We start from the raw sequence: 22154 nt of genomic DNA, 5'->3' as shown, positions 1-22154 counted from the left end.
ACGAGAGAATGACTGACATGATGTCAGCTGGTCCTTTTGTGGCAGGGCTGAAATGCAGTGGAAATGTTTTTGGGGGATTCAGTTCATTTTCATGGCAAAGAGGGACTTTGCAATTAATTGCAATTCATCTGATCACTCTTCATAACATTCTGGAGTATATGCAAATTGCCATCATACAAACTGAGGCAGCAGACTTTGTGAAAATTAATATTTGTCTCATTCTCAACACTTTTGGCCACGACTGTACATTTATTCACTCTGTGATAGGGTTGGATCCTATATGCTACTTTTATTGTCCTGTAAATGGTTCAGTGCCTATAATATAGGCTGTGTGTAGAATGGGGCATTAAGGAAATTACCTCTACTAATAAATTACTACTAGATTATAGTGATAAGGAAAACAGCATACAAATTTGGCTTGTGTATTCATTTGCCTATAACTAATCATAATTCCATTATTTTTACATAAAAAAGAGAATACTTCAAAATGAGAAGATCCTGCCATGGAAAAGACGACTGGGCAGACATAAAGTGTAAAGGAGGGGAAATAACTCACACCATGCAGCAGGACACCTTCAGCTGTGGGGTCTTTATAATGGAGGTTTGATAGTTATATTTTCAATAATGAATGGTTAGCTGTTATGTGACAATTAGGTAAAAAACTATATTTTTATTTTTTTGGTGTAGATGGCCAAGGAAGATGCACAGAACTTCCCCAACATCCCCTCCCAAATTGATATGGAACCTTCAAAAACACATGGAGCAACTGTGAAAAGAAATGGCTGAGGATATACTAAAAATGTCTGGTAATGACATTTAATTCAAAGTAAATGTAAATTCTTTATTTTTATGTAGTTGTGTGGGACAGCCATATGCCTATGATTTCAGAGTTCAACAAAGCCAACAACTGCTTCATGTGTGCCACTGATAAAGAACCTGGATGTGGCCCAAAGACTGACTGGGTTAGTAACTTTATTTAACATGTTTATAATCTTTTGACAACAGTGACGGCATGTAAGACAATTTATGATATAACACAATGGATGGCTAATTCGTCATACGGCATTGATATTTGATATTATTTATAACGTGTTACACTTTGTTTTGTTTAGATTGAATGTTTTGCATGCCAACTGAGGTTCCATGTGCTGTGCCTAGGAATGAAGACAAAAGAGTTCAACAGAGTAAAGAACACAAACTGGAAGTGCAGTCTTTGTTGTTGAAAATGTATGCTATACCCCATCCACACTGAAGAGGCTCTGACATGTACATCAACCAGGGATAAAGAGAAAGTTAACACGGTGAAATGTTTCATACTTAATTGAAGTTAAGTATGAAATGTTGACATGTTGGAAAAGATTAAAGGTCTACAATTTGTTTAATTTGTCAATATTACATTTTTATTCATTGATTTACTGGCCACCATTAATGTGGTTACATGTTCAGTATATGTACTGACCAGCAAACCCACTGCAGCCTACCTCACTCTCCACCCCTGCTTTGGACAATTAGTAGCATGACTCTCGTACTTTGCCCTTTTCCTTTATGGTTGATATTAACGACGAAAGGAAATATTATCTGTCTCTCTCATATTGTGTACCACTGTTAAATACTGTGGAAAAATAAAAAACAGGGAAAATAAATACTTAGAACTACCAATTATTGTAGATAAATATTAAAGAACAGGGTAAACACAACACTGGACTGAACCCCCTAATTGTCAAACTAATAATAATGTACAACAATATAGAAGATACATGACTAGAGGTTATGCAATATGGGTGTATATCCACTGCATGCTTCTTAGGTGTGTAAATGACACGACCAAGGAGCTATTGCAAATTTGAAACTATGAAAAATGTACGTTACACCGGGTGATTTTACAGTACACAAACAAGAGTGTGCAATAAAGAAGGGTAGTCAGCAGACATTAGGTCACATGACCAAGGAGCTATTGAAATTCTAAATGTTGAAAAATGTATGTAAAACCACGTGAGATGAAAATGGACAAACTAAAGAGTGTGCAATGTGTAGGCCCACTGAGTGGACATTCTGAACCTTCTTTGAAGTCACTAGGTCACATGACCAAGGAGCTATTGAAATTCTACATTTTGAAAAATTCATGGAAAACCATGTGAGATGAAAATGGACAAACTAAAGGGTGTGCAATGTGTAGGCTCGCTGAGTGGACATTCTGAACCTTGTTTGAAGTCACTAGGTCACATGACCAAGGAGCTATTGAAATTCTACATTTTGAAAAATTCATGTAAAACAATGTGAGATGAAAATGGACAAACTAAAGGGTGTGCAATGTGAGCCTATGCCATCGGGTTAGCTACAACCAGTTTTGAACGTGTTTGGAGTAATGGTTAAAGAGCTATTGACATTTGAAAAATTTGATTTGTCCCTATGTTGATGGTCCCTAACTGCTGTTGGTGGACGTAAGGAAAACTACAAGCGAATATCCGTCGAATATCTAACCTGAAACTGGCTTTACCTCGGTAAAAACTCCTTGCTTGGTGTGCGAAACAATGAAAAATTGCCACCTGCTGGAGGGAGACAGATTTTCCGCCGAGTTGGGCCTCTCTCTTCCTCTTTCTCTCTGGTTTCTCTAGACACAGCTTCGGTCAGACCAAAGATAATTATGGTTACCCCTTCTGTCTGTGGTCAGACCCTTCTCATTTGACATGACCCAAAGATGATTTGGACATGTGAAAGAGTACCCCCTGTCGGCACAAATAACATAATGTAGGAAATGACCATTTCAAAATAATGTTTAGGTATGTTATTTCTGCAAATTCACAGTGAATAGCGTGTATGGATAACAATCCACAATCTAATGTATGTATTCTATTTTAATAAAATCTAAGAATGTCATTCAGTTTACACTTCTACCAGAAGTTGTCTACTCTGACGTTGGTTGAAGGAAGGCGTTGCTGACGCGAACGAGTGGAAAGGGAAATGGCGGACCTCGAAGACGTTAAACTGGACGGGAGGCCGCTACAATCTCTCCGCGTGGCGGATTTGAAAGCTGCTTTGGAGGAGCGCGGACTTCCTAAAAGCGGACAGAAAAATACTCTCGTTAAGAGACTCAAAGGGGTACGTTTCATTAAGGATCCGAGACAATTTATAACCTGCAGTCGCTAAACCCTCGGTGTTGGCTAGTAGACTGGCGGATGCTTGTCTTGCAGGCCGGAGTGCTTGCCTAGTTTGAGAATAAAAATGCGTGTGCTGTTTACTTTATGTGGTTCTGATATTTTGTCGTCGTTGGAAGCTTTGTGCTATGTTGTAAAACCTTTTATGCCTCTTATGATGAATAACTTGTTAACAGAAGTTTAAATGGACGTGTGTTGTTTATATGAGAAATGTCTAATAGCTAACTATTGCTGGTGATAACTAGTTTTGTCGACCGCAGCAATGTCTGCGCTTTGTTGATGTGCAAGAGTTGGGGGGGCCTGCAAAGTATTATACTATTTACTGTACTTTAAGCTTTTGGGAAGCGTAGTAAACAAAATAATGAATAATAATAAGTAAATGTTATTCGGTTTTGGGCCTCGGATCATCTAGGAATTCTTGCTTGATTGTATAATTAGAAGATGTAATGTTAGCCATCCAAGTGGATTGCAAGTAGCGTGAGAATCATCTAACAAACACGTAGTTTTAAAATATATTATAAGTCCTAACTAGTTAAGTGTTGTATTATATCGGCCAGTCTACGCTTCTTCTATGACTATGAGACGTTGATCTTGACTTTGATGTTTTGCTGAAGTGTTCCATGCCAGTTGAACCAGTATCTGGGCAGAGAAGGACGATATTCATCGTGTCCTCCTCGGCCCAGATACTGGTTCACACATGCCGGTGTCTGCCGTGTGTGTTTTCCTCTGAGCACATCGTGGAGCAAGCTCAACAACATGATTATCAGATGCAATACAACAACTACTAATTATTTAGGGAGTTAAAGGTTGTTTACTGTTTGTCATAATCCTTTCTTATGTTTGTGACAGGCTCTCATGCTGGAGAACCTCCAGAGAACCTCACACCATCACATAGGACTGCAGCCAAACTCCCAGGTGAGACCTATCAAGATGTTGCATAGCAAGGATCATGTTTTAGCACCATGAAGATTAACATTGGTTAGGTTTACCCATTAAATTGTTGGGAGTATGTATAGTGTGACTTTCTTCCTTATTTTGTTAGATTGAACCATAACATAATTAAATCGTCTCCTTGTAGATATTTGGCAGTTTCTCTGATTACTTTTTCAAGAGGATGGTTATCGGCAAGGATTTTATTAGCCTCTGTTTGTCTTGTGTATTTCAGATTGGTGAAGAGATGAGCCAGAACAGCTTCATAAAGCAGTATTTGGCGAAACAGCAGGAGCTCTTGAGGCAGCGTCTGGAGAGAGAGGCCCGTGAAGCAGTTGAAGATGATGGTAAGTTGGCAGTGCCCCCCCCCCCCCCCCTCACCTGTACATATTGGCTTTGGGTTTATGCTCGTAGTTTACATGACCGCTCCATGCCTTTACTGAGACAGCTTTGTTTGTGTATCAAATCAGATCAGCTGACTCATTTCTTGCTGAGGGTACTTTCCCCTCTTACATATCACTACTATGTTTTTCCAGATACAGACAAAGAGGACCACACAAAGGACAATAACAGCTCTCCCTGTGCTGCCCCAGACCAGGTTTTTTGCAGACTAATCACTGTATTCTTTCGGGTTTTTAAGTCTCTTGTTGTACAACTTGCATGTATGAGAATCTTGCATGATTGACCCGGTCTTACATGCAGTTTAATCAAGGCTTGAATAATTGCTTGCATGGGAGAAACTCTGGCATAGTCCTGCAACATACTCAATCTCAACTCTCTTTCTGACCTCATCAGGATGTCGCACCCGTGTTGGTTGACCAGCACAAGCTTTTTGGCCTCTCCGAGGGAAAGGGACTAGCAGGCCCAGCAAGCGAGGGAGAGGGGCACATGTCCAGAGACGGCCATGTGTCTGCTCCACCTGCCCCTACCTCTGCTGCCGTTGCCTCTCTGGCTGTGCGTGTTGGTGAGCAGAGACCGGAGAGAGTCCCAACCTCTAGTCAAGTCCCAGCAGATAGCGATGATGACGGCGCTGATGAGGACTGGGATAGCGGTGCCAGGAGGAGGAATCTAGGGGAGCCACCAAGAGGCCAGCTAGCAAGAGCGAGGTCTGGAGGATCCCGCCAACACCCACAGCACATTCCCCCCCTATTGTCTCCGCAGCTTCGACAGCCTACCCCTCCTCCCTCCCCTCCCCCAGAGTTATCATTCCCACTACCTGATACCCCTAAACAAAGCCCCCCTAGTCCAGGTGAGCCCCCAGCTAGGCAGCGTACTTCCAGTACCTCCAGCTCTGGCTCCTCTAGCAGTGGCAGTTGTAGTAGCAGCCCAGATCCACAAAGCAACACAGAGCGCAAGCCTGGCCCACTGACCCTGCTGGCACGCAAAATGGCATCAGAGGGGGCTTTCTCTGGAGTTGGGTGGCATGGACGTGGGGATGCAGAGAGGCAGGACAAAAATGCTGCAACTGCAACAATGTCTTCTGGTAGAGGTCCTCAAGAGGGCACAGTGTCTGCCATCACCCACACAACCAATGCTGCAGCCAGTTTGCCCTTCCCCAGACTGGTTCCAGTAACAAACCAGGGAGTTCTTGGAGGCCATCTCCCCCACAGTGAAGTTCCTGTGAGTGTGCTTAGGCCCACTATTATGGAAGAGAGAGATGCTGCATGGCAGCAAGCAAACAAGGAAAAGGAGCTGCAGGCAGAGAGGGAAAGAGAAAAATCCCCTGAGCAAGAGCGACTTGGTGCCATGGAGCAGGAAAGACTGGAGAGGCAGAGAATATTTGAGCAACAGCGTGCTGTGGAGCAAGAGAGGGAAAGAGCTTTGGAGCGAGAGAGGAAGGAGAGAGAGAAAGCTTTGGCGCGAGAGAGGAAGGAGAGGGAGATGGCTTTGGAGCGAGAGAAAGCTTTGGAGCAAGAAAGGAAGGAGCGGGCTTTGGCGCGAGAGAGAGCACAAGCTCTTGAACGAGAAGAGGAGGAAAGAGAGAAAGCTTTGGCAAAAGAGAGGGAAGAGCGAGAGAAAGCTATGCAATTAGAAAAGCAGAGAGCCATGGAACGAGAGCGAGCTTTGGAGCAGGAGAGAGAGAAGGAGAAAGCTTTGGAGCGCGAGAGGGAGGAGAAGGCGGCTTTGGAGAGCGAGCGGGAGGAGAAGGCGGCTTTGGAGAGGGAGCGTATGGTGAAGGTTTTGGAGTTAGAGCGGCAGAAAGCTTTGGAACGGGAGATGAGGGAGAAAGAGAGGGAGGAGAAGGTGAGGGCTTTGGAGCAAGAAAGAATCGAAAGGGAGAAAGCCCTTGAGAAAGAAATAACCATGGAGAAAGAAAGAGAGGAGAGGGAGAGAGCCTTAGAACAGGAGAAGGTCCTACAGAGAGAAAAAGAGAAGGCTTTGGAACAGGAGAAGGCCTTGCAGAGAGAGAAAGAGGAGAAGGAGAGAGCTTTGGAACAGGAGAATGTCTTGCAGAGAGAGAAAGAGGAGAGGGAGAGAGCTTTGGAACAGGAGAAGGCCTTGCAGAGAGAGAAAGAGGAGAAGGAGAGAGCTTTGGAACAGGAGAAGGCCTTGCAGAGAGAGAAAGAGGAGAAGGAGAGAGCTTTGGAACAGGAGAAGGCCTTGCAGAGAGAGAAAGAGGAGAAGGAGAGAGCTTTGGAACAGGAGAAGGCCTTGCAGAGAGAGAAAGAGGAGAAGGAGAGAGCTTTGGAACAGGAGAAGGCCTTGCAGAGAGAGAAAGAGGAGAAGGAGAGAGCTTTGGAACAGGAGAAGGCCTTGCAGAGAGAGAAAGAGAGAGCTTTGGAACAGGGGAAGGCCTTGCAGAGAGAGAAAGAGGAGAGGGGGAGAGCTTTGGAACAGGAGAAGGCCTTGCAGAGAGAGAAAGAGGAGAGGGAGAGCGCTTTGGAACAGGAGAAGGCCTTGCAGAGAGAGAAAGAGGAGAGAGCTTTGGAACAGGAGAAGGCCTTGCACAGAGAGAGAGTGGAGAGGGAGAGAGCTTTGGAACAGAAGAAGGCCTCGCAGAGAGAGAGAGAGGAGAGGGAGAGAGCTTTGGAACAGGAGAAGGCCTTGCAGAGAGAGAAAGAGGAGAAGGAGAGAGCTTTGGAACAGGAGAATGTCTTGCAGAGAGAGAAAGAGGAGAGGGAGAGAGCTTTGGAACAGGAGAAGGCCTTGCAGAGAGAGAAAGAGGAGAAGGAGAGAGCTTTGGAACAGGAGAAGGCCTTGCAGAGAGAGAAAGAGGAGAAGGAGAGAGCTTTGGAACAGGAGAAGGCCTTGCAGAGAGAGAAAGAGGAGAAGGAGAGAGCTTTGGAACAGGAGAAGGCCTTGCAGAGAGAGAAAGAGGAGAAGGAGAGAGCTTTGGAACAGGAGAAGGCCTTGCAGAGAGAGAAAGAGGAGAAGGAGAGAGCTTTGGAACAGGAGAAGGCCTTGCAGAGAGAGAAAGAGAGAGCTTTGGAACAGGGGAAGGCCTTGCAGAGAGAGAAAGAGGAGAGGGGGAGAGCTTTGGAACAGGAGAAGGCCTTGCAGAGAGAGAAAGAGGAGAGGGAGAGCGCTTTGGAACAGGAGAAGGCCTTGCAGAGAGAGAAAGAGGAGAGAGCTTTGGAACAGGAGAAGGCCTTGCACAGAGAGAGAGTGGAGAGGGAGAGAGCTTTGGAACAGAAGAAGGCCTCGCAGAGAGAGAGAGAGGAGAGGGAGAGAGCTTTGGAACAGGAGAAGGCCTTGCAGAGAGAGAAAGAGGAGAAGGAGAGAGCTTTGGAACAGGAGAAGGCCTTGCAGAGAGAGAAAGAGGAGAGGGAGAGAGCTTTGGAACAGGAGAAGGCCTTGCAGAGAGAGAAAGAGGAGAGGGAGAGAGCTTTGGAACAAGAGAAGGCCTTGCAGAGAGAGAAGGAGAGAGCTTTGGAACAGGAGAAGGTCTTGCAGAGAGAGAAAGAGGAGAGGGAGAGAGCTTTGGAACAGGAGAAGGCCTTGCACAGAGAGAGAGAGGAGAGGGAGAGAGCTTTGGAACAGAAGAAGGCCTCGCAGAGAGAGAAAGAGAAGAGGGAGAGTCATCTTCCTCCATGGAAGCGTAGTCGTGAGTTTGGTCTTACCCCCCTGCCTACTCCTCCCCTCTCCACAGGAGCAGGTAAGATGGCGGCAACAGAGGAGGGTGGGGAGCCCAAAGTGCCATCCCTACCCCAAAAAGCATTAAGAGACAACCAGCCAGCTGAATCTGGTACGCCCCTGTCACAATCTCTAGCAATGTCTCTGTCACCCCAGTCCTCCTTCAAGAAGTTCCGTTTCTTGAGAGACCCCATAGTTCTATCCCAATCTTCTGCATCCGGGGTCATCAAGAGGCCCCGTACATTCTCTGAAAGCCACCATCCTCAGTCCTTAGCTCTCCAGTCCCCCAGCAAATTTGGGGAACCAGAGCAGGAAGGTACTCAGCAGGGGTCCCAGCCTTCTGCTGGACAAGCAGCACCAAAGAAGCCTGCAAGACAGGGGGTCCTTGTTTCTGGAGCAGACACGTCGGGGACGACAGGGCCAGAGAGGGAGACCCCAGTGATTTCCACACTGGGCAAGAGTCCTGAAGAAGAAAAGGGTAAGAGCCTGGTGTCAGAGGAGCATGTCCAAGCACATAGAGAGGAGACAGACAAACAGGTGGTGGGAGAGACGGCCAGAGAAGCAAAAGCCCCCTCAGGTCCAGCGGGAGCTGTGCTACCTCCCTCACCCCAACCAGTGGAAGGCAAGGTAGAAAAAGGAAGGGAGAGGAGTCAAAAGAAAGAAGAAAAGCTGGGAAGACGGTCTTCCTCGTCGAATGACTCCTCAGATTCTGGGTCGTCGTCCTCAGGTTCGTCTGGTTCATCATCATCCCAGGGCAAAACACACACCACTCCCAGTGGTAGAAGGGTGAGTGGTCTATAGGTGTTCTTTCTCTCTCAATCAATGAAATGATGATCCAACAGCAATATGAGAATATTAATGTTCATTAACCATGTAGCCTAGTACTTGGATTTTCTTTAGGTTGTTTTTGTTTTTCATTTTGTCAGGGCCTAGGTTTTACAAAACCACCCAAGCAGTGACAATCAATTGTCATTGGAGATCAGAAGCTGTTTTTTCATTCATGTTCAAAGTAACCTTGTCGAAGTGATCAAATCCAGATGTTCAATGTTTCAGGAAGGCTTCTGATTTATGAATAACATGTTTTGCTCTAGTAGTAACAGATGGAGGCAAAGGGGTTTTCTGTGTGCGTGTGTATGCAAGTACGTGGTAGGTGTGCTCTTGCTGGACTCTTTAAGCCTACATGATGTACTTGTAAATCACACAAACATGAAACAACTTGCAGCAAAACAATGATGAAATATTAAAAGATGATCAAGTCCATTGTCATGTACTGTTTTTTGTCTTTGCATTGCTTACTTAATAGCACAAAATTGGGGAGAAAGAGGTAAAAAAAAAGGCAAGCCGAGTCGTAATGATGGCATAACACAAACACCCATCATTCTTAATTTAACCATAAGTTGGCTAAATGACAGATGTATACTTACAACTGTGACTCAGCTGCTCATGTCTTGATATTTTGCACAATATACAATTAATTTACTTGTTCTCGCTCTCCCTTAGCCTGAGAAACCTCAGACAAACACCATATCCCAGGATACGGAAACGGTTAGTCAACCTGAGGATCCAACTGAGGCCCCAAAAGCCCCACAGCACAAAAAGAGAGTATCTGGGGAGGAGAAAGAGGACATGAACATTGTTGGAGCCAGACACAGGAAGGTCAGCAGAGATTCAAACTGTAGTCTCTTTATTTTCTACAGATCTCCTAAATATCTTATTTTATTTTATGGTTCTTCCCCTCTGACACCACCCTCTTTATGACCATCAGAAACCATTCCTTGGAATGCATGCTGGAGAAGACAATGGGCAGAAGGACAGCGAGGGAGAGCAGGTAAAGACAGACACTACAAGGTGAGTTTATAGAATTGGTGCAAAAGACAGACACAGTAGCAGTCAAAAGTTTGGACAGACCTACTCATTCCAAAAAAAAAATGTTTGTGACTATTTTCTACATTGTAGAATAATAGTGAAGACATCAAAACTATGAAATAACACATGGAATCATGTAGTAACCAAAAAAGTGATAAACAAATGTATTTTAGATTTGAGATTCTTCAAAGTAGCCACCCCTTGCCTTGAGTGATGCACCAATATGATATTTTTGGCCAATACCGATGTGATATTTTCCATCACATCCGGACGTGATTGGGAGTCCCATAGGGCGGTGCACAATTGGCCCAGCGTCGTCCGGGTTTGGCCGGGGTAGGCCGTCGTTGTAAATAAGAATTTGTTCTTAACTGACTTGCCTAGTTAAATAAAGGTTACACACACCACACTGACCAAAAAGTTATTTTGTTTCCATTTACATATGTCCCCATTTATCAGTAAAACATAATCAAAACCAATTTCTTTCACTTACTTGCTGTGCTGTTTCGTTGTTCAGTTGTTTCATTCTCAAACAGGATTTGGATGGAACGCCGTTTGGGCCTTTGCATGTCAAAAAAGACACACATCAAATAACACTATTTGACCAATCAGGACCTGAATACGACAGCACTTCACATAATTATTTAACGCGTTCATACATTTTTTACGTAGTTATTACATTTCATACGTCACAACGATTCATCGATACGTATGCTATGATGCTGGTAAAGTTGTCTCGTGCACCTACAGTGCTGGTCATAAAAAAAGCTAGCTAGCTCATGGATGCAAACAATGTTCTTCCCCAAAAACATAGCAAAACAATATCTGTTTGTGGCTATAGTTAGCTAGCTAACTATATAGCTAGGTGTCATCGTCTAAAATAACCCTAATTTAGAAGACAGTTATTATTTGATTAATGGTGGTCGGACCCGTCTGTGAAGCTTTCCACAATAAGGATTAGCCACAATGGTGGACTTTGCAGTTAGCCTTCAAAATAAAAGTATAGCATAATTCTATTTGCGTCACTGGCAATGACATGCTTTTCTTTTGAAGGCAAACCGCAAATTCCACTATTGTGCCTAATCCTTATTGTGGCTAGCTTTACAACACATAACCCGTTCTGGTCGAGCCTCACTAGCCAGATGAAGCTAGCTGGCTGCTTATAATGTTAGCTTTGGGCAACAGGGTAAAGTTGCAGGCTAGCTATTTATTTTCATGAACTGAAGTTCAATTTCAATAGGCGAACAACAAGTGGCAACCTAGCTAATACTTACTCACAAGGATTCCTAAATCATTGCTAAGAATAATGAAAATGACTGCAGTTTCTACTGGTCATTGTTTTCAGGCTGGTTCTATTGGTGCTAGCTAGGTACCAAGCTAAAGCTAGCTACCCCAGAAGTTGCAGTCAAACAAATTATGCTTTATTACCAACGCGGTATTGTAAACTTTTTTTTTTTGACACGCAAAGACCCAAACGGCGTTCCATAGTATGTATGTCGTGAAGCTAATAGCAGTGATGCTATTACTGTGCAACTCCGGTAGGGAAACATCTGAAAAATAATACACTTTTTTGTGTGTACCGGTGCTCGACCAGTCGGCGAAAACTAGCATCACCCACGACAGAGAACGGTTGAATGTCAAGGGTAATAAATTCCATTGTCTTGGCTTTAATGGATTCGCCTTTGAGTTGTCTCGCTGAAATGTTCTTACTCTTTCAATTGACTGCTCGATCCACACAGCAGACATTGTGGGCTAGGGTAGGAATGCTGTGTTGCACGTGTACAGCATAATTTTACCTGGCGACATTACGTCATGTACCTACGTTATATAAATCGGTTTTGCACATCGGCGTTAAACTAAACATTGGCTGATACTGGCATTTTTAGATAATGTCGGCCTATACCTATATATGGTGCATCCCATAACCTTTGAACATGGAAATAGCTGTTCTATCTTTCAGCCTACAGTAGCAGCCAATGTGTGGTGTTCATTGTAGGCCTACATTCCATGAGACTTTGGGGGAAAAAACACGCAGGGCTTGACATTAACCTGTTTATCCACTTGTCCTTCAGACAAGGAGTTGACTGAAAATGATGTGGTTGATGCAAGAAACCACTTTACAAATAAAATGCATTATTTCCATACTATTGTTAAACAATCAGACAAATTATGCTACCCTCTGGCTATTGGCTAATGCAACACTGCCCCTTTTGACAAAAAAAAAGCTCTTTACTCGACTTGCTTTTCAATCACTCCCCTATTGCTGACTACAAATGATCTATAACCGGGCTAATAACTCACTAAATAGCAAAGGATATGAACAAAATGTGCACACGTGGCTACATGCAGCTCTTGCTTTGTTCTCAAAACAAGCGCATCTACTCATGACCACAGCTGTAAACAGTCTATTTCAAAATAAATAGCACAGGTCTATTTGCATATAGGCCTACTGCAGCTCTGATTGGTTATGCCGCACCGGTCTGTGTAGAGTACAGGCTGAGTCCTGGGCAATACAATCCTACTCTGATGCGTTCTCGCTACAACAAAATCTTTTGCATAGTTTTGTTTTGCTATGTTGCACCGAAAGTGGCTAATATTGCGTTGATTCGATCACAATTGCCACAGAAAAGGGGAAAAAGTTGATAGTGTTAACTAACTGGGGAAACTAGAAAGTTGAATTCAATTGTATCTTGAACTTCTCTCCATGGACTGTTATTTCTTCTGCACTCTGCTCACAGCAGTCTCGGAGCCACTGCGAGCCCACCCGCAGTTTAGAAGGAACATTGCCATCAACTCAAGGTCATGTTGGTTATTGTCTGCTTGGCTCATCATTCAAGCAAGCCAAGTAAAAAAAATTGAAATAGGGTGTTAACTGTCGAGTAGCTACAGGTTTCCAATTTGACCCAGTTTATTCAAATTAATTTCCAGGCCACCAATGCGCCACATAAAATTATTATCTTAAAAAAATATAGCTAACTTTTGTGTGCAGTCTATTCAGAATACTGCTTATTAAGTTTGCTATTCCAAACTCTTAACTCCATAAAGCCAATCTGAAAAATACCAGAGAATACAAGTGTCAACCCACACAAGATTTACCATCTCTATTTGTAGACAAAACGGCAGGAAAATAACAATACCATTAAAACATGCGGTGCTTGACCCCCTACTATTAAATGTGTTGTCAACGGAAGAATCACAGGTTAATACAATTCCTGTCAGGCGTTTAATGCGACTGCCTAGAAACCGGTGTGACTGAGAAAATGAGGGTCCTTTTTCCTGTCTCATTTTTCATTCAATTCAATATAGCTGTGCTGTGTGTATGGTTTGGTTGTAACCGATGACAACGCATTGCATCGGCCAGCAGCCTAATTCATTGCAAAGCGTGTCTCCTTGTATGGTTTAATCGGGCTGAGATATTTGGCTCTCTACCGGGCTTGGTAAAAATGCTGTCCGGAGGGATTAAAAGCCGTTAAGCATAAGGTAGGAAGAGAAGAGATTGTTCGTCGTGGTGCTTGGATTCTATAGCAACACCCAGTTTGCAGTGTTGCATTGTAGCGACATTGTTTCTCGTCCAGCTCTTTTAGAACCCATTGCAATTTTGTAGCAATAAATGTTGCGCTGTCAGATTCTTAATGCGAAGCACAAGAGTCCTCCTGTTGAATGATGGTGTGAGGGTGGGTGTACGGGAGGTGTATGGGGGGCGTTCAGTCACCGCTCTCATTGTACTGTGCCGCTCCTTGGCGGAATTAATGAATGAACCAAGTGAAAAGGGATTGCGTTTGAATAGGATATTCCAAAGTGTCTTGCTTTTCAGAGTGACTGCAGAATCTGCATGAATTGGAAAGAGAATGTGCGAATGGCAATCATAAGCATACACATTTTTATCTATTGTTTATTTTGTTAGCAGTCCTCATTTCATACATCAAGTTCATTTTTTACAGAAGCATGATTACATTCTAATAGAGCAAGTTCTAGGTTTTGATTTAGTGCAAAACAAACGCCTAATATTTTATCAATGAGGCTTGTTCTCTTATGGAAGTAAATGCTTAAAAAGCAAATGTGCAGATGAGGGATTCCCACCTTATTTGGTCATATGTAGTAGTTGCACCAGATATTGAAGCTCTTCTTGTCTCTGCTACAGCAATCTGCATGGAGCACCCTGTTAGGCAGGCCATTCTTTTTTGGACAGGACACTACCATATTGCTTGTACATCCTATCCCCATATTGCATATGTTTTTACCCTCTTCTGAATACCTTTTTGCCATGAACCAAAACCCCCCCATCCTCCTGTCTCATTAACCTTTCATCTTGTCATCACTCATTTTCATTTCTTTCATTCTCTCCATAGGGAGGTGAATGAGGCTGCCATGGCTGAGCCTAAGAAGGCTCCTGAGAGCAGTGAGGAGGTAAGGCCACTGAGGAACACTGGGACTTCATGACTCTGTAGAGAGGGCTTGGACTGTTGCTGGCCAACCAGTGAGGCGGCATCACTCCAGTTGTCAGCCATCAAAATGAACCATATCAGTGAGGAATTAGAGATGAGGTGTTTGTTTTTGGTCATAGTTTTAGGTGGTACTATTGAGCGTACCAGTGCTCCATCTTCTCCAGTTAACAATGTCTCATTTTCTTTTTGCTTAAATCCCCCTGTCCCATTGTAGGCAATTAAGTGCTTTTAGGTCATGAAAAATGCTAAGTGATGAGGTGTGTATATATACACTGCTCAAAAACATAAAGGGAACACTTAAACAACACAATGTAACTCCAAGTCAATCACACTTCTGTGAAATCAAACTGTCCACTTAGGAAGCAACACTGATTGACAATAAATTTCACATGCTGTTGTGCAAATGGAATAGACAAAAGGTGGAAATTATAGGCAATTAGCAAGACACCCCCAATAAAGGAGTGCTTCTGCAGGTGGTGACCACAGACCACTTCTCAGTTCCTATGCTTCCTGGCTGATGTTTTGGTCACTTTTGAATGCTGGCGGTGCTTTCACTCTAGTGGTAGCATGAGACGGAGTCTACAACCCACACAAGTGGCTCAGGTAGTGCAGGAGGTCATTGTTGCAGGGCTCTGGCAGTGCTCCTCCTTGCACAAAGGCGGAGGTAACGGTCCTGCTGCTGGGTTGTTGCCCTCCTACGGCCTCCTCCACGTCTCCTGATGTACTGGCCTGTCTCCTGGTAGCGCCTCCATGCTCTGGACACTACGCTGACAGACACAGCAAACCTTCTTGCCACAGCTCGCATTGATGTGCCATCCTGGATGAGCTGCACTACCTGAGCCACTTGTGTGGGTTGTAGACTCCGTCTCATGCTACCACTAGAGTGAAAGCACCGCCAGCATTCAAAAGTGACCAAAACATCAGCCAGGAAGCATAGGAACTGAGAAGTGGTCTGTGGTCACCACCTGCAGAAGCACTCCTTTATTGGGGGTGTCTTGCTAATTGCCTATAATTTCCACCTGTTGTCTATTCCATTTGCACAACAGCATGTGAAATTTATTGTCAATCAGTGTTGCTTCCTAAGTGGACAGTTTGATTTCACAGAAGTGTGATTGACTTGGAGTTACATTGTGTTTAAGTGTTCCCTTTATTTGTTTGAGCAGTGTGTGTATATATATATATATATATTTCTAAATGAAAGTTAAGTCTTTTTTTTGTAGTGTTAAGATACTGATTCAGTGACATTGCCCCCTCTTAAAAACAATTTAAAAAAAGGTTTAATGAGCAAGGGGTTTATTAAAAAAAAAAACTTAGCTGTGTATTTTTCTTAACCTTTGCTGATGCTCTGACAGAACTAGCAGGGGAGATGCTCTTACTGTGGCCCCATTGATTGCTTTGTTATAAAGGTGCTCATGCCTCTTCCATTGCCCATAATGGTACCTGCATACTACTTCTGCCACTACTGCTGCACCTGTTCCAATGTCCCCAAGAGCCCTGGGTATACCACAGATAGGCCTCCGAGTCTGCACAGCAGTGGGACAGCTGTGGCAACAAAAGCCACGTTGCCACGGAGATGGCACTTGATTGGACTAATGGGCTGAGGGTTTGGGATGACTGATCTCGTCTGTCTGTCACCAACACCTGGCTTAACTGGTTCATACACACCTGTATGGCCACATACAATCTCACCACACAGATGGGTCAGAGTGGAGATGAATAGGCAGACACTCAATAGACTGTTTCAAACCCTTCAACGACAGGCCTGTAGATGTCTTCCCATGGGGTCACTTCAGTACATTTGTCTTCTCACCATCTACACACGAATGTGCTGCTTAATGGACAGTTTAACTGGTCGATATTTGTTCTGGACTAAGCGGTTTCTCTGAGAAAGGACATTTTGGGATTTTGTTCTCCAACTGTTCAGAATGGGATCCAAATTAATATCATGAGGACAACTTGGGGCCTCTCTTCGTGGCTGTTTTTCAAAGACATGATCTCGGACATTTTGCTAACTTTCTCAATGGTCTTCAGCATTTCTTTGGACTCAACCAAATGTCTAGTTGTTGGCTGAAAAAGGGACTTGCCAATTTGATCCCTTTTTCTGCTGCTACCTGTCACTCAACACTGTCTCCTGATGCCCCTGAGGAAGAGGGTGTCTGCTTATGCCCCTTCTAGTTTTTGGAGTGACTCTTGTTAATTATTGATTATCCTTATCCCATCTCCATTGAACCTCAGTTGGACAGTCACAACAAAGGCATGACAAAGATCTGAAAGGACTGATATCTGACCTCTTAAGGACTTGACTCCAAAACCTTTTCAAAAGCCACTCAAGCCCCGCCACCACTGAACTACAGAGCCCATCCTGCCTGCCAACCAGCTGTCAGATTTCCACCCAAACTTGACAACCTCCTTTTGATTGGACCCTTGTTGCCTAGATACAGTACATGCAGTCAAGATTGGGCCATATCCATCCCAGTAAGGATCAGGTGTCAGTGGTACCAGGGAATAAGTAGTTATTTTCTCAATGTTATTATTTACTATATTTAGAAAAATGCATAGTTTGTTGACACCCTCCTCTTACTCTAAAATGGGGGAATTGATTCTGACATAATTGTCAAATCCAAATGGATTAATTTACATATTTATGGCTACTGCAGTTTGGAATGAAAAATGGTTATAAACCACCCAATATTTCATAGTCTTGTTTTATGACTCAGTAATCCTGGCAACCTCTTGGTTTACCAGCTACACCATTCAGATGTTCTATGAAAGTGAAATGAATTTAAACTGCAGTATTGTCATCAGGCTACTATGTCTTTCTGTGTGTGTGAGACTTCGGCTCCCCTAACACCATTCTACACCAATCATAAACACATTTGGGGCTTCATTCATTATCTTAGTCATACGCACTGTTTTGAGACCAAGCATATATATATAATCCACAGTATGCTCACTACAGTGTGCCATTGAGAGACCGATATAGCGATACTATATGACTCTGGTGCTATTCATTCATAGTCTGGCTATGTTGAGGTGGAAAGTAACCTGCAGTCTCATCTAATTTCTCTTCCCTTGTTCACCCACCCACTTTCTCTTGTCCTGTCTTCCCTTCAATCTGTCCATGCACCTCTTCATCTTTACCTCACCTTTTCCACTCTCTACTTTGGGGTGTGTATTTCTTTTTGTTTCAGTGTGAGACACCAAAGGCATTCACAGCCCGTAGGATCTCCCTTAGCAGTGAGTATACCTCCCTCTAAACGCTCACGCCTGTTTTGTTTTTTCAGCCCAGTAGGTAGTCTTGGTTTTTTGTTTAGTTTGCATATGTGTGAGTGAGCGCCAGTTATAGATGCGGTGATGTGTGTGCGTTTGGCCATGGTTCAATTCTCCTATGTCTTCCAGGCAGCAAGGCCTCTCCAGGTGCTGTCAGTGCAGAGGGCGAAACAGAGTCTGGGGCCGGGAGGAAGAGGCGATGGGGATCCAGCACTGCAGTCACAGCCAAGAAATCATCCATGAGCATTACCACAGACTCTCTGAAGGTATAGCATCAGTACACTGCAAAAAATACTCGTGTACATATTACTTATCTAAAACACCTCAGAATGAATACTAACAAACTTTTTACTATCTGAGTCTTGATGCTTCTTTCTCCCACCCCTAATCTGTTGATTCTGTTTCTCCCCAGTCTCTGATCCCAGACATCAGACTGTGTCCAGGCCAGGAGATGGTGGTGGATTTGCACCCAGAGGAGGATCACCTCTCTGGGGTGGAGGAGGGCGGCAGGGAGCGGGGTGAGCAGGACCTCAAGATCAGACGCACAGTCACACAGGTCAGAGTTAAACTTTAACTTCACCTGGTCTGTGGACTGTACATTTATCTAGTTTCAAGTAGTAGGAATGTATTACTGTAAATTGGTTTTGCTGCACTCATTAATAAAGGTGCATTCAGTAGGATTTACTATAATGGCTAACATCCTTAAATGACCCAAAGGTATTAGCATTTGTGAATGTCATATTAAAACGTGTGTGCCGCCTCTTCCCCACCCACCTGTAATGTAGGTGGTCCCGTCAGTGACCCAGGAGAATGGACAGAAGGAGTCCAAGAGGAGTGAACATGAGGAGGAAGACCGAGAGGATGGAGGGGAGGTTAAAGGAGACAGAGAGGAGAAGATGGATGGCTCATTCCAGAGAGACTCATTGGAGACACAATGCCCCTCTCCCCCCAGCCATGACATGGAGATGAAAACAGGTGATGGATTGATCCAAAATTGAAGATAAACTTAATTTTCTTGTCAGATCAAAACCTCTAACCCTGGGCTAGATTCTACCCTTTGATATGTTGTGAGGTCAGGTTGATGTATCTCTCTATCTTTTCCTCTCCTCAGTGACCCCCAGTGACACATTGATCCGTCGCTCCATCAGCCAGCAGAAGTCTGGCGTGTCCATCACCATAGATGACCCTGTCCGCACGGCCAAGCAGCCCTCTCCTCCACGAGGCAAAGTGTCCAACATCGTCCACGTGTCCAACCTGGTTCGTCCGTTCACCCTGGGCCAGCTGAAGGAGCTGCTTGGTAGGACCGGCACCGTGCTCGAGGACGGTTTCTGGATCGACAAGATCAAATCTCACTGCTACGTCACAGTAAGTCTGTGTCTGTTGGCCGTCATCCTGAATCCAGGGCTGTGTCTCAACCGACATCCTATTCTCCGTATAGTACACTTGTTATCATCCGTCGGAGGCTGTGGTCAAAGCTAGTGTATTTGACGATATGGGGAACGAGGGTGTCATTTGAGGTGCAGCCCAGAACAACACCTACATCTCCATATTCTGTCTTATCTAAGGCAAGCCTCACTGTTCCTCATGGATGTCCTGTCTTGCTCTCCTTTTTCTTCCAGTACTCCAGTGCAGAGGAGTCAATTGCCACTCGTGCAGCCCTGCATGGGGTGAAATGGCCTCAGAGCAACCCCAAGTTCCTCAGTTTGGACTTCATTCAGCAGGAGGAGGTAAGACTATCTGCGTTCTCGTGGTTTTGCCCTACCTGATGATGGATATCGTTATGGTAACTCTCCCCTTCTGTCTGTAGCTGGATTTCCACAGAGGCCTGCCTCCCCCTGAGAGGGCTGGGGAGGGTGAGCGGGGGGCTGCGGCGGTGCCTGGTCGGGGGGCGGCCCTGCCTCCTCTCCTGCCCGAACGGGAACAGTGGGCGGAGCGAGAACGTGAGATGGAGCACAGGGAGAGGACCCGGGCTGAGAGGGAGTGGGACAGGGACAAGGTCCGGGACTTTGGTCCAGGAAAACCTGGAGAGGAAGCTGTCCCCAGACGATCCTGCTCCAGAGAGAGGAAACGCAAGGAGAGGAAGATGGACAAGAAAGGTGATGAGTTGGTGATGGAAAAATGGGTGTTTCGATCTGTGCCCTGTTGTCAACTCTATGTTTACTCTTTGTGTTTGTGTTTCTTCAGAGAAAGCTGCAGACGAACTTCCTGTCAAACTGCTGGATGAACTGTTCAATAAAACCAAAGCAGCCCCTTGTATATACTGGCTCCCCCTCACAGAAGAGCAGGTCAGTTATACACACACAACTCAACTATCTGAACAAGATAATACATTCATTATTGATATGGGGTCCACATGTCCTTCCTTACGTTTGTTGAAAGTATTGATTTCAATTGTTCACAGTCCATATCTCTGACGTTTTCCCATGTTCTGTTTCTTTGTGGCCAGTTTGCACAGAAGGAGACAGCTCGACAAGAGCGGATGAAGAGGAGGAAGGAGCAGCAAGAGGAGGTGGAGAAGAAAAGGGAGGAAGAGCGCAAAGAAAGGATGAAAGCCGCGAGTGTCGCATCTGGAGAAAGAGGCGAGGGGGAGCGGTACAGAGAGCGAGAGGGAGACTGGGGCAGAGATGGAGAGAGTGGCAAACACAGAGAAGACTGCTACCGCAGACCTGGGGGCAGCAGTGCAGGGGGGGCCAGACGCTCACGCAGCCGCAGTGACCCCCCACCTCGTGACAGACGACGCTAGAGGGAATCGGTGGCTGGAACTGTCTTAAAATAACCCCCTCCATTCCCCATCACTACATTTACTTTGTTACAATATAGGACCCTACAGTAGACCAACAGATGTAGTCACTATCTGTCACTTTTTTAAACACACACCGACACACATACAGATAGGGACCATGGTTTAGCGGTGTTTTGCCCAGGCTGCTATCTGTCTTGCTCCATTCTGAAAGTTTAGATTTTATTTCATTTTGCCTGACTGTTTTCATAATTTTTTTTATTTTTATTATATTCTTGTGAGATTGACAGTAAGGCAATCGTAGAGTTCTATGCATACACACACTGGTTTTTGGCCTTCACCAGTTGTGTGTGTGTTCCACGACTGGTTTCTGTGGGGTGCTTCATCATTGCTGCATGTTGTCCCAGTCCACTGTCCTCAGCCTTGTGTCCTAGGGAGGACTGACATGGTTGTGCAGTGTTCTGTCCCCTCTGTCTTTGGTTTGAGGGATGAGACTATATTATCTGCAAGATATTAGAAATGACACGCTCCTCTGATTGTGTTTTCATCTTCTAAACGCTTCTTTCTGCTCATCCAATAGTTCTCCCTATACGGTCAACGCAAGCTGGAGAAGGGGTGCATATTAAAACTCCACACAAATGGTTTTAATAGTTTTTTTTAATCATTATTAAAGCTTTTCTTTTTTGTTTACTCCTGTGAATGTACAAATAAAATAAGTTTGACAAAGCTTTTGCGCTTGTTTTCTGCAGGAGTGAACTTCTGTCAGTTGGAGATGCCCTTAATTATTCAGATCATTGTAGCAAAACAAACAACTAAATGGATACATTGTTTTACCTGTTTCACACTTCATGTTCCACGTAACTTCTTCATTTCTTAATCCTCTATTACTATGAAGCTGAAAATGGCATATACCTTAAAACCAATGCCGGTCAACAACAAAAAAGTTGCCGTAATATTGGAGATCCACAAGGTGTCAGTGATGGACAACAGGCATTTGTAGGAAGGGCTTAGGGCCATGAAGTAGATGAAAATGAGTAATTAATAGGAAGATGAACGGGAAGGTTTTCTGGCACACGCTTTGGGGGAGAGTGCATTTTTATTTATTACTGAAAGCAAATGGCTCTAAAAAGACTGTCAGATGAGGAAAATGTGATGGTTAGAATAGCTTTTCCCCATATGGCTTTATCAAGCCAATAAAATACATGCATTTTACTCTGCAGTGCTGTCAATTTTTATTTCACCCTGAATTTTATGATATCCGATTATGATCTTGTCTCAACGCTGCAACTCCCCAATGGGCTCGGGAGAGGTGAAGGTCGAGTCACATGTCTTCCGAAACATGACCTGCCAAACCACCTAATTAGTTTGTGTATCTACCACAAAATACAGTTAAGTTAATTGAGAGACTACAATGGAAACTTACAATTTTTAACATAACCTCACCCCTTACACACAATTCCCTTTATCTCACGTTTGTCTTTCCCACCCTTCCTCTCATTAGTATTTTGTGCATCATGAAGTGCCCTCTTCCTCTGGCCCATCCCTTACTACTTCTCTCAGGCCTTGACGTTCTTCCTGCCGAGCTCAGTAGAGCTCCTGTGTAATTACAGCTCTCTGGTTGCTGAGCTGAACATTTTTGTGCCCTGATGCAACTCTGTGTGCAGGATGGCTCAACTG

The 22154-nt window shown here is 44.3% G+C and overlaps 1 protein-coding gene across 4 annotated transcripts; it reads left to right on the top strand.

Annotated features, from left to right (window-relative positions):
• Positions 1-2931: 2931 nt before the first annotated feature.
• On the top strand, positions 2932-21204 carry LOC120056089 (apoptotic chromatin condensation inducer in the nucleus-like). 4 transcript variants are annotated; one of them, XM_039004252.1, is made up of 18 exons: positions 2932-3099; positions 4005-4070; positions 4321-4432; positions 4622-4683; positions 4881-6530; positions 7971-8945; positions 9660-9815; positions 9925-10007; positions 14372-14429; positions 17659-17704; positions 17867-18003; positions 18150-18293; positions 18523-18712; positions 18849-19102; positions 19357-19464; positions 19545-19833; positions 19922-20022; positions 20184-21204. In XM_039004252.1, exons 1-18 carry the CDS (start codon positions 2962-2964, stop codon positions 20478-20480), a joined length of 4866 nt encoding a protein of 1621 aa, XP_038860180.1. In that variant the 5' UTR covers positions 2932-2961; the 3' UTR covers positions 20481-21204. The 4 variants fall into 4 exon arrangements, with proteins under 4 accessions (XP_038860180.1, XP_038860179.1, XP_038860178.1 ...); XM_039004251.1 differs by having other exon boundaries at positions 2933-3099; positions 4881-6836; positions 7128-8945; XM_039004250.1 differs by having other exon boundaries at positions 2933-3099; positions 4881-7484; positions 7776-8945.
• Positions 21205-22154: the final 950 nt, after the last annotated feature.

Source organism: Salvelinus namaycush, chromosome 11, assembly GCF_016432855.1.
Source record: "Salvelinus namaycush isolate Seneca chromosome 11, SaNama_1.0, whole genome shotgun sequence".
NCBI lineage: Eukaryota > Metazoa > Chordata > Actinopteri > Salmoniformes > Salmonidae > Salvelinus > Salvelinus namaycush.
The sequence above is the reverse complement of the archived record's forward strand: the minus strand, read 5'-3'. Positions and strand labels throughout refer to the sequence as shown.

Coding starts and splice junctions, on each gene's coding strand:
- LOC120056089 (XM_039004249.1), top strand. CDS start 2,962: ATGGCGGACCTCGAAGACGTTAAACTGGACGGGAGGCCGCTACAATCT. Junction 19,103..19,356: donor AATCTCACTGCTACGTCACA/GTAAGTCTGTGT, acceptor TTTTTCTTCCAG/TACTCCAGTGCAGAGGAGTC. Junction 20,023..20,183: donor TCCCCCTCACAGAAGAGCAG/GTCAGTTATACA, acceptor CTTTGTGGCCAG/TTTGCACAGAAGGAGACAGC.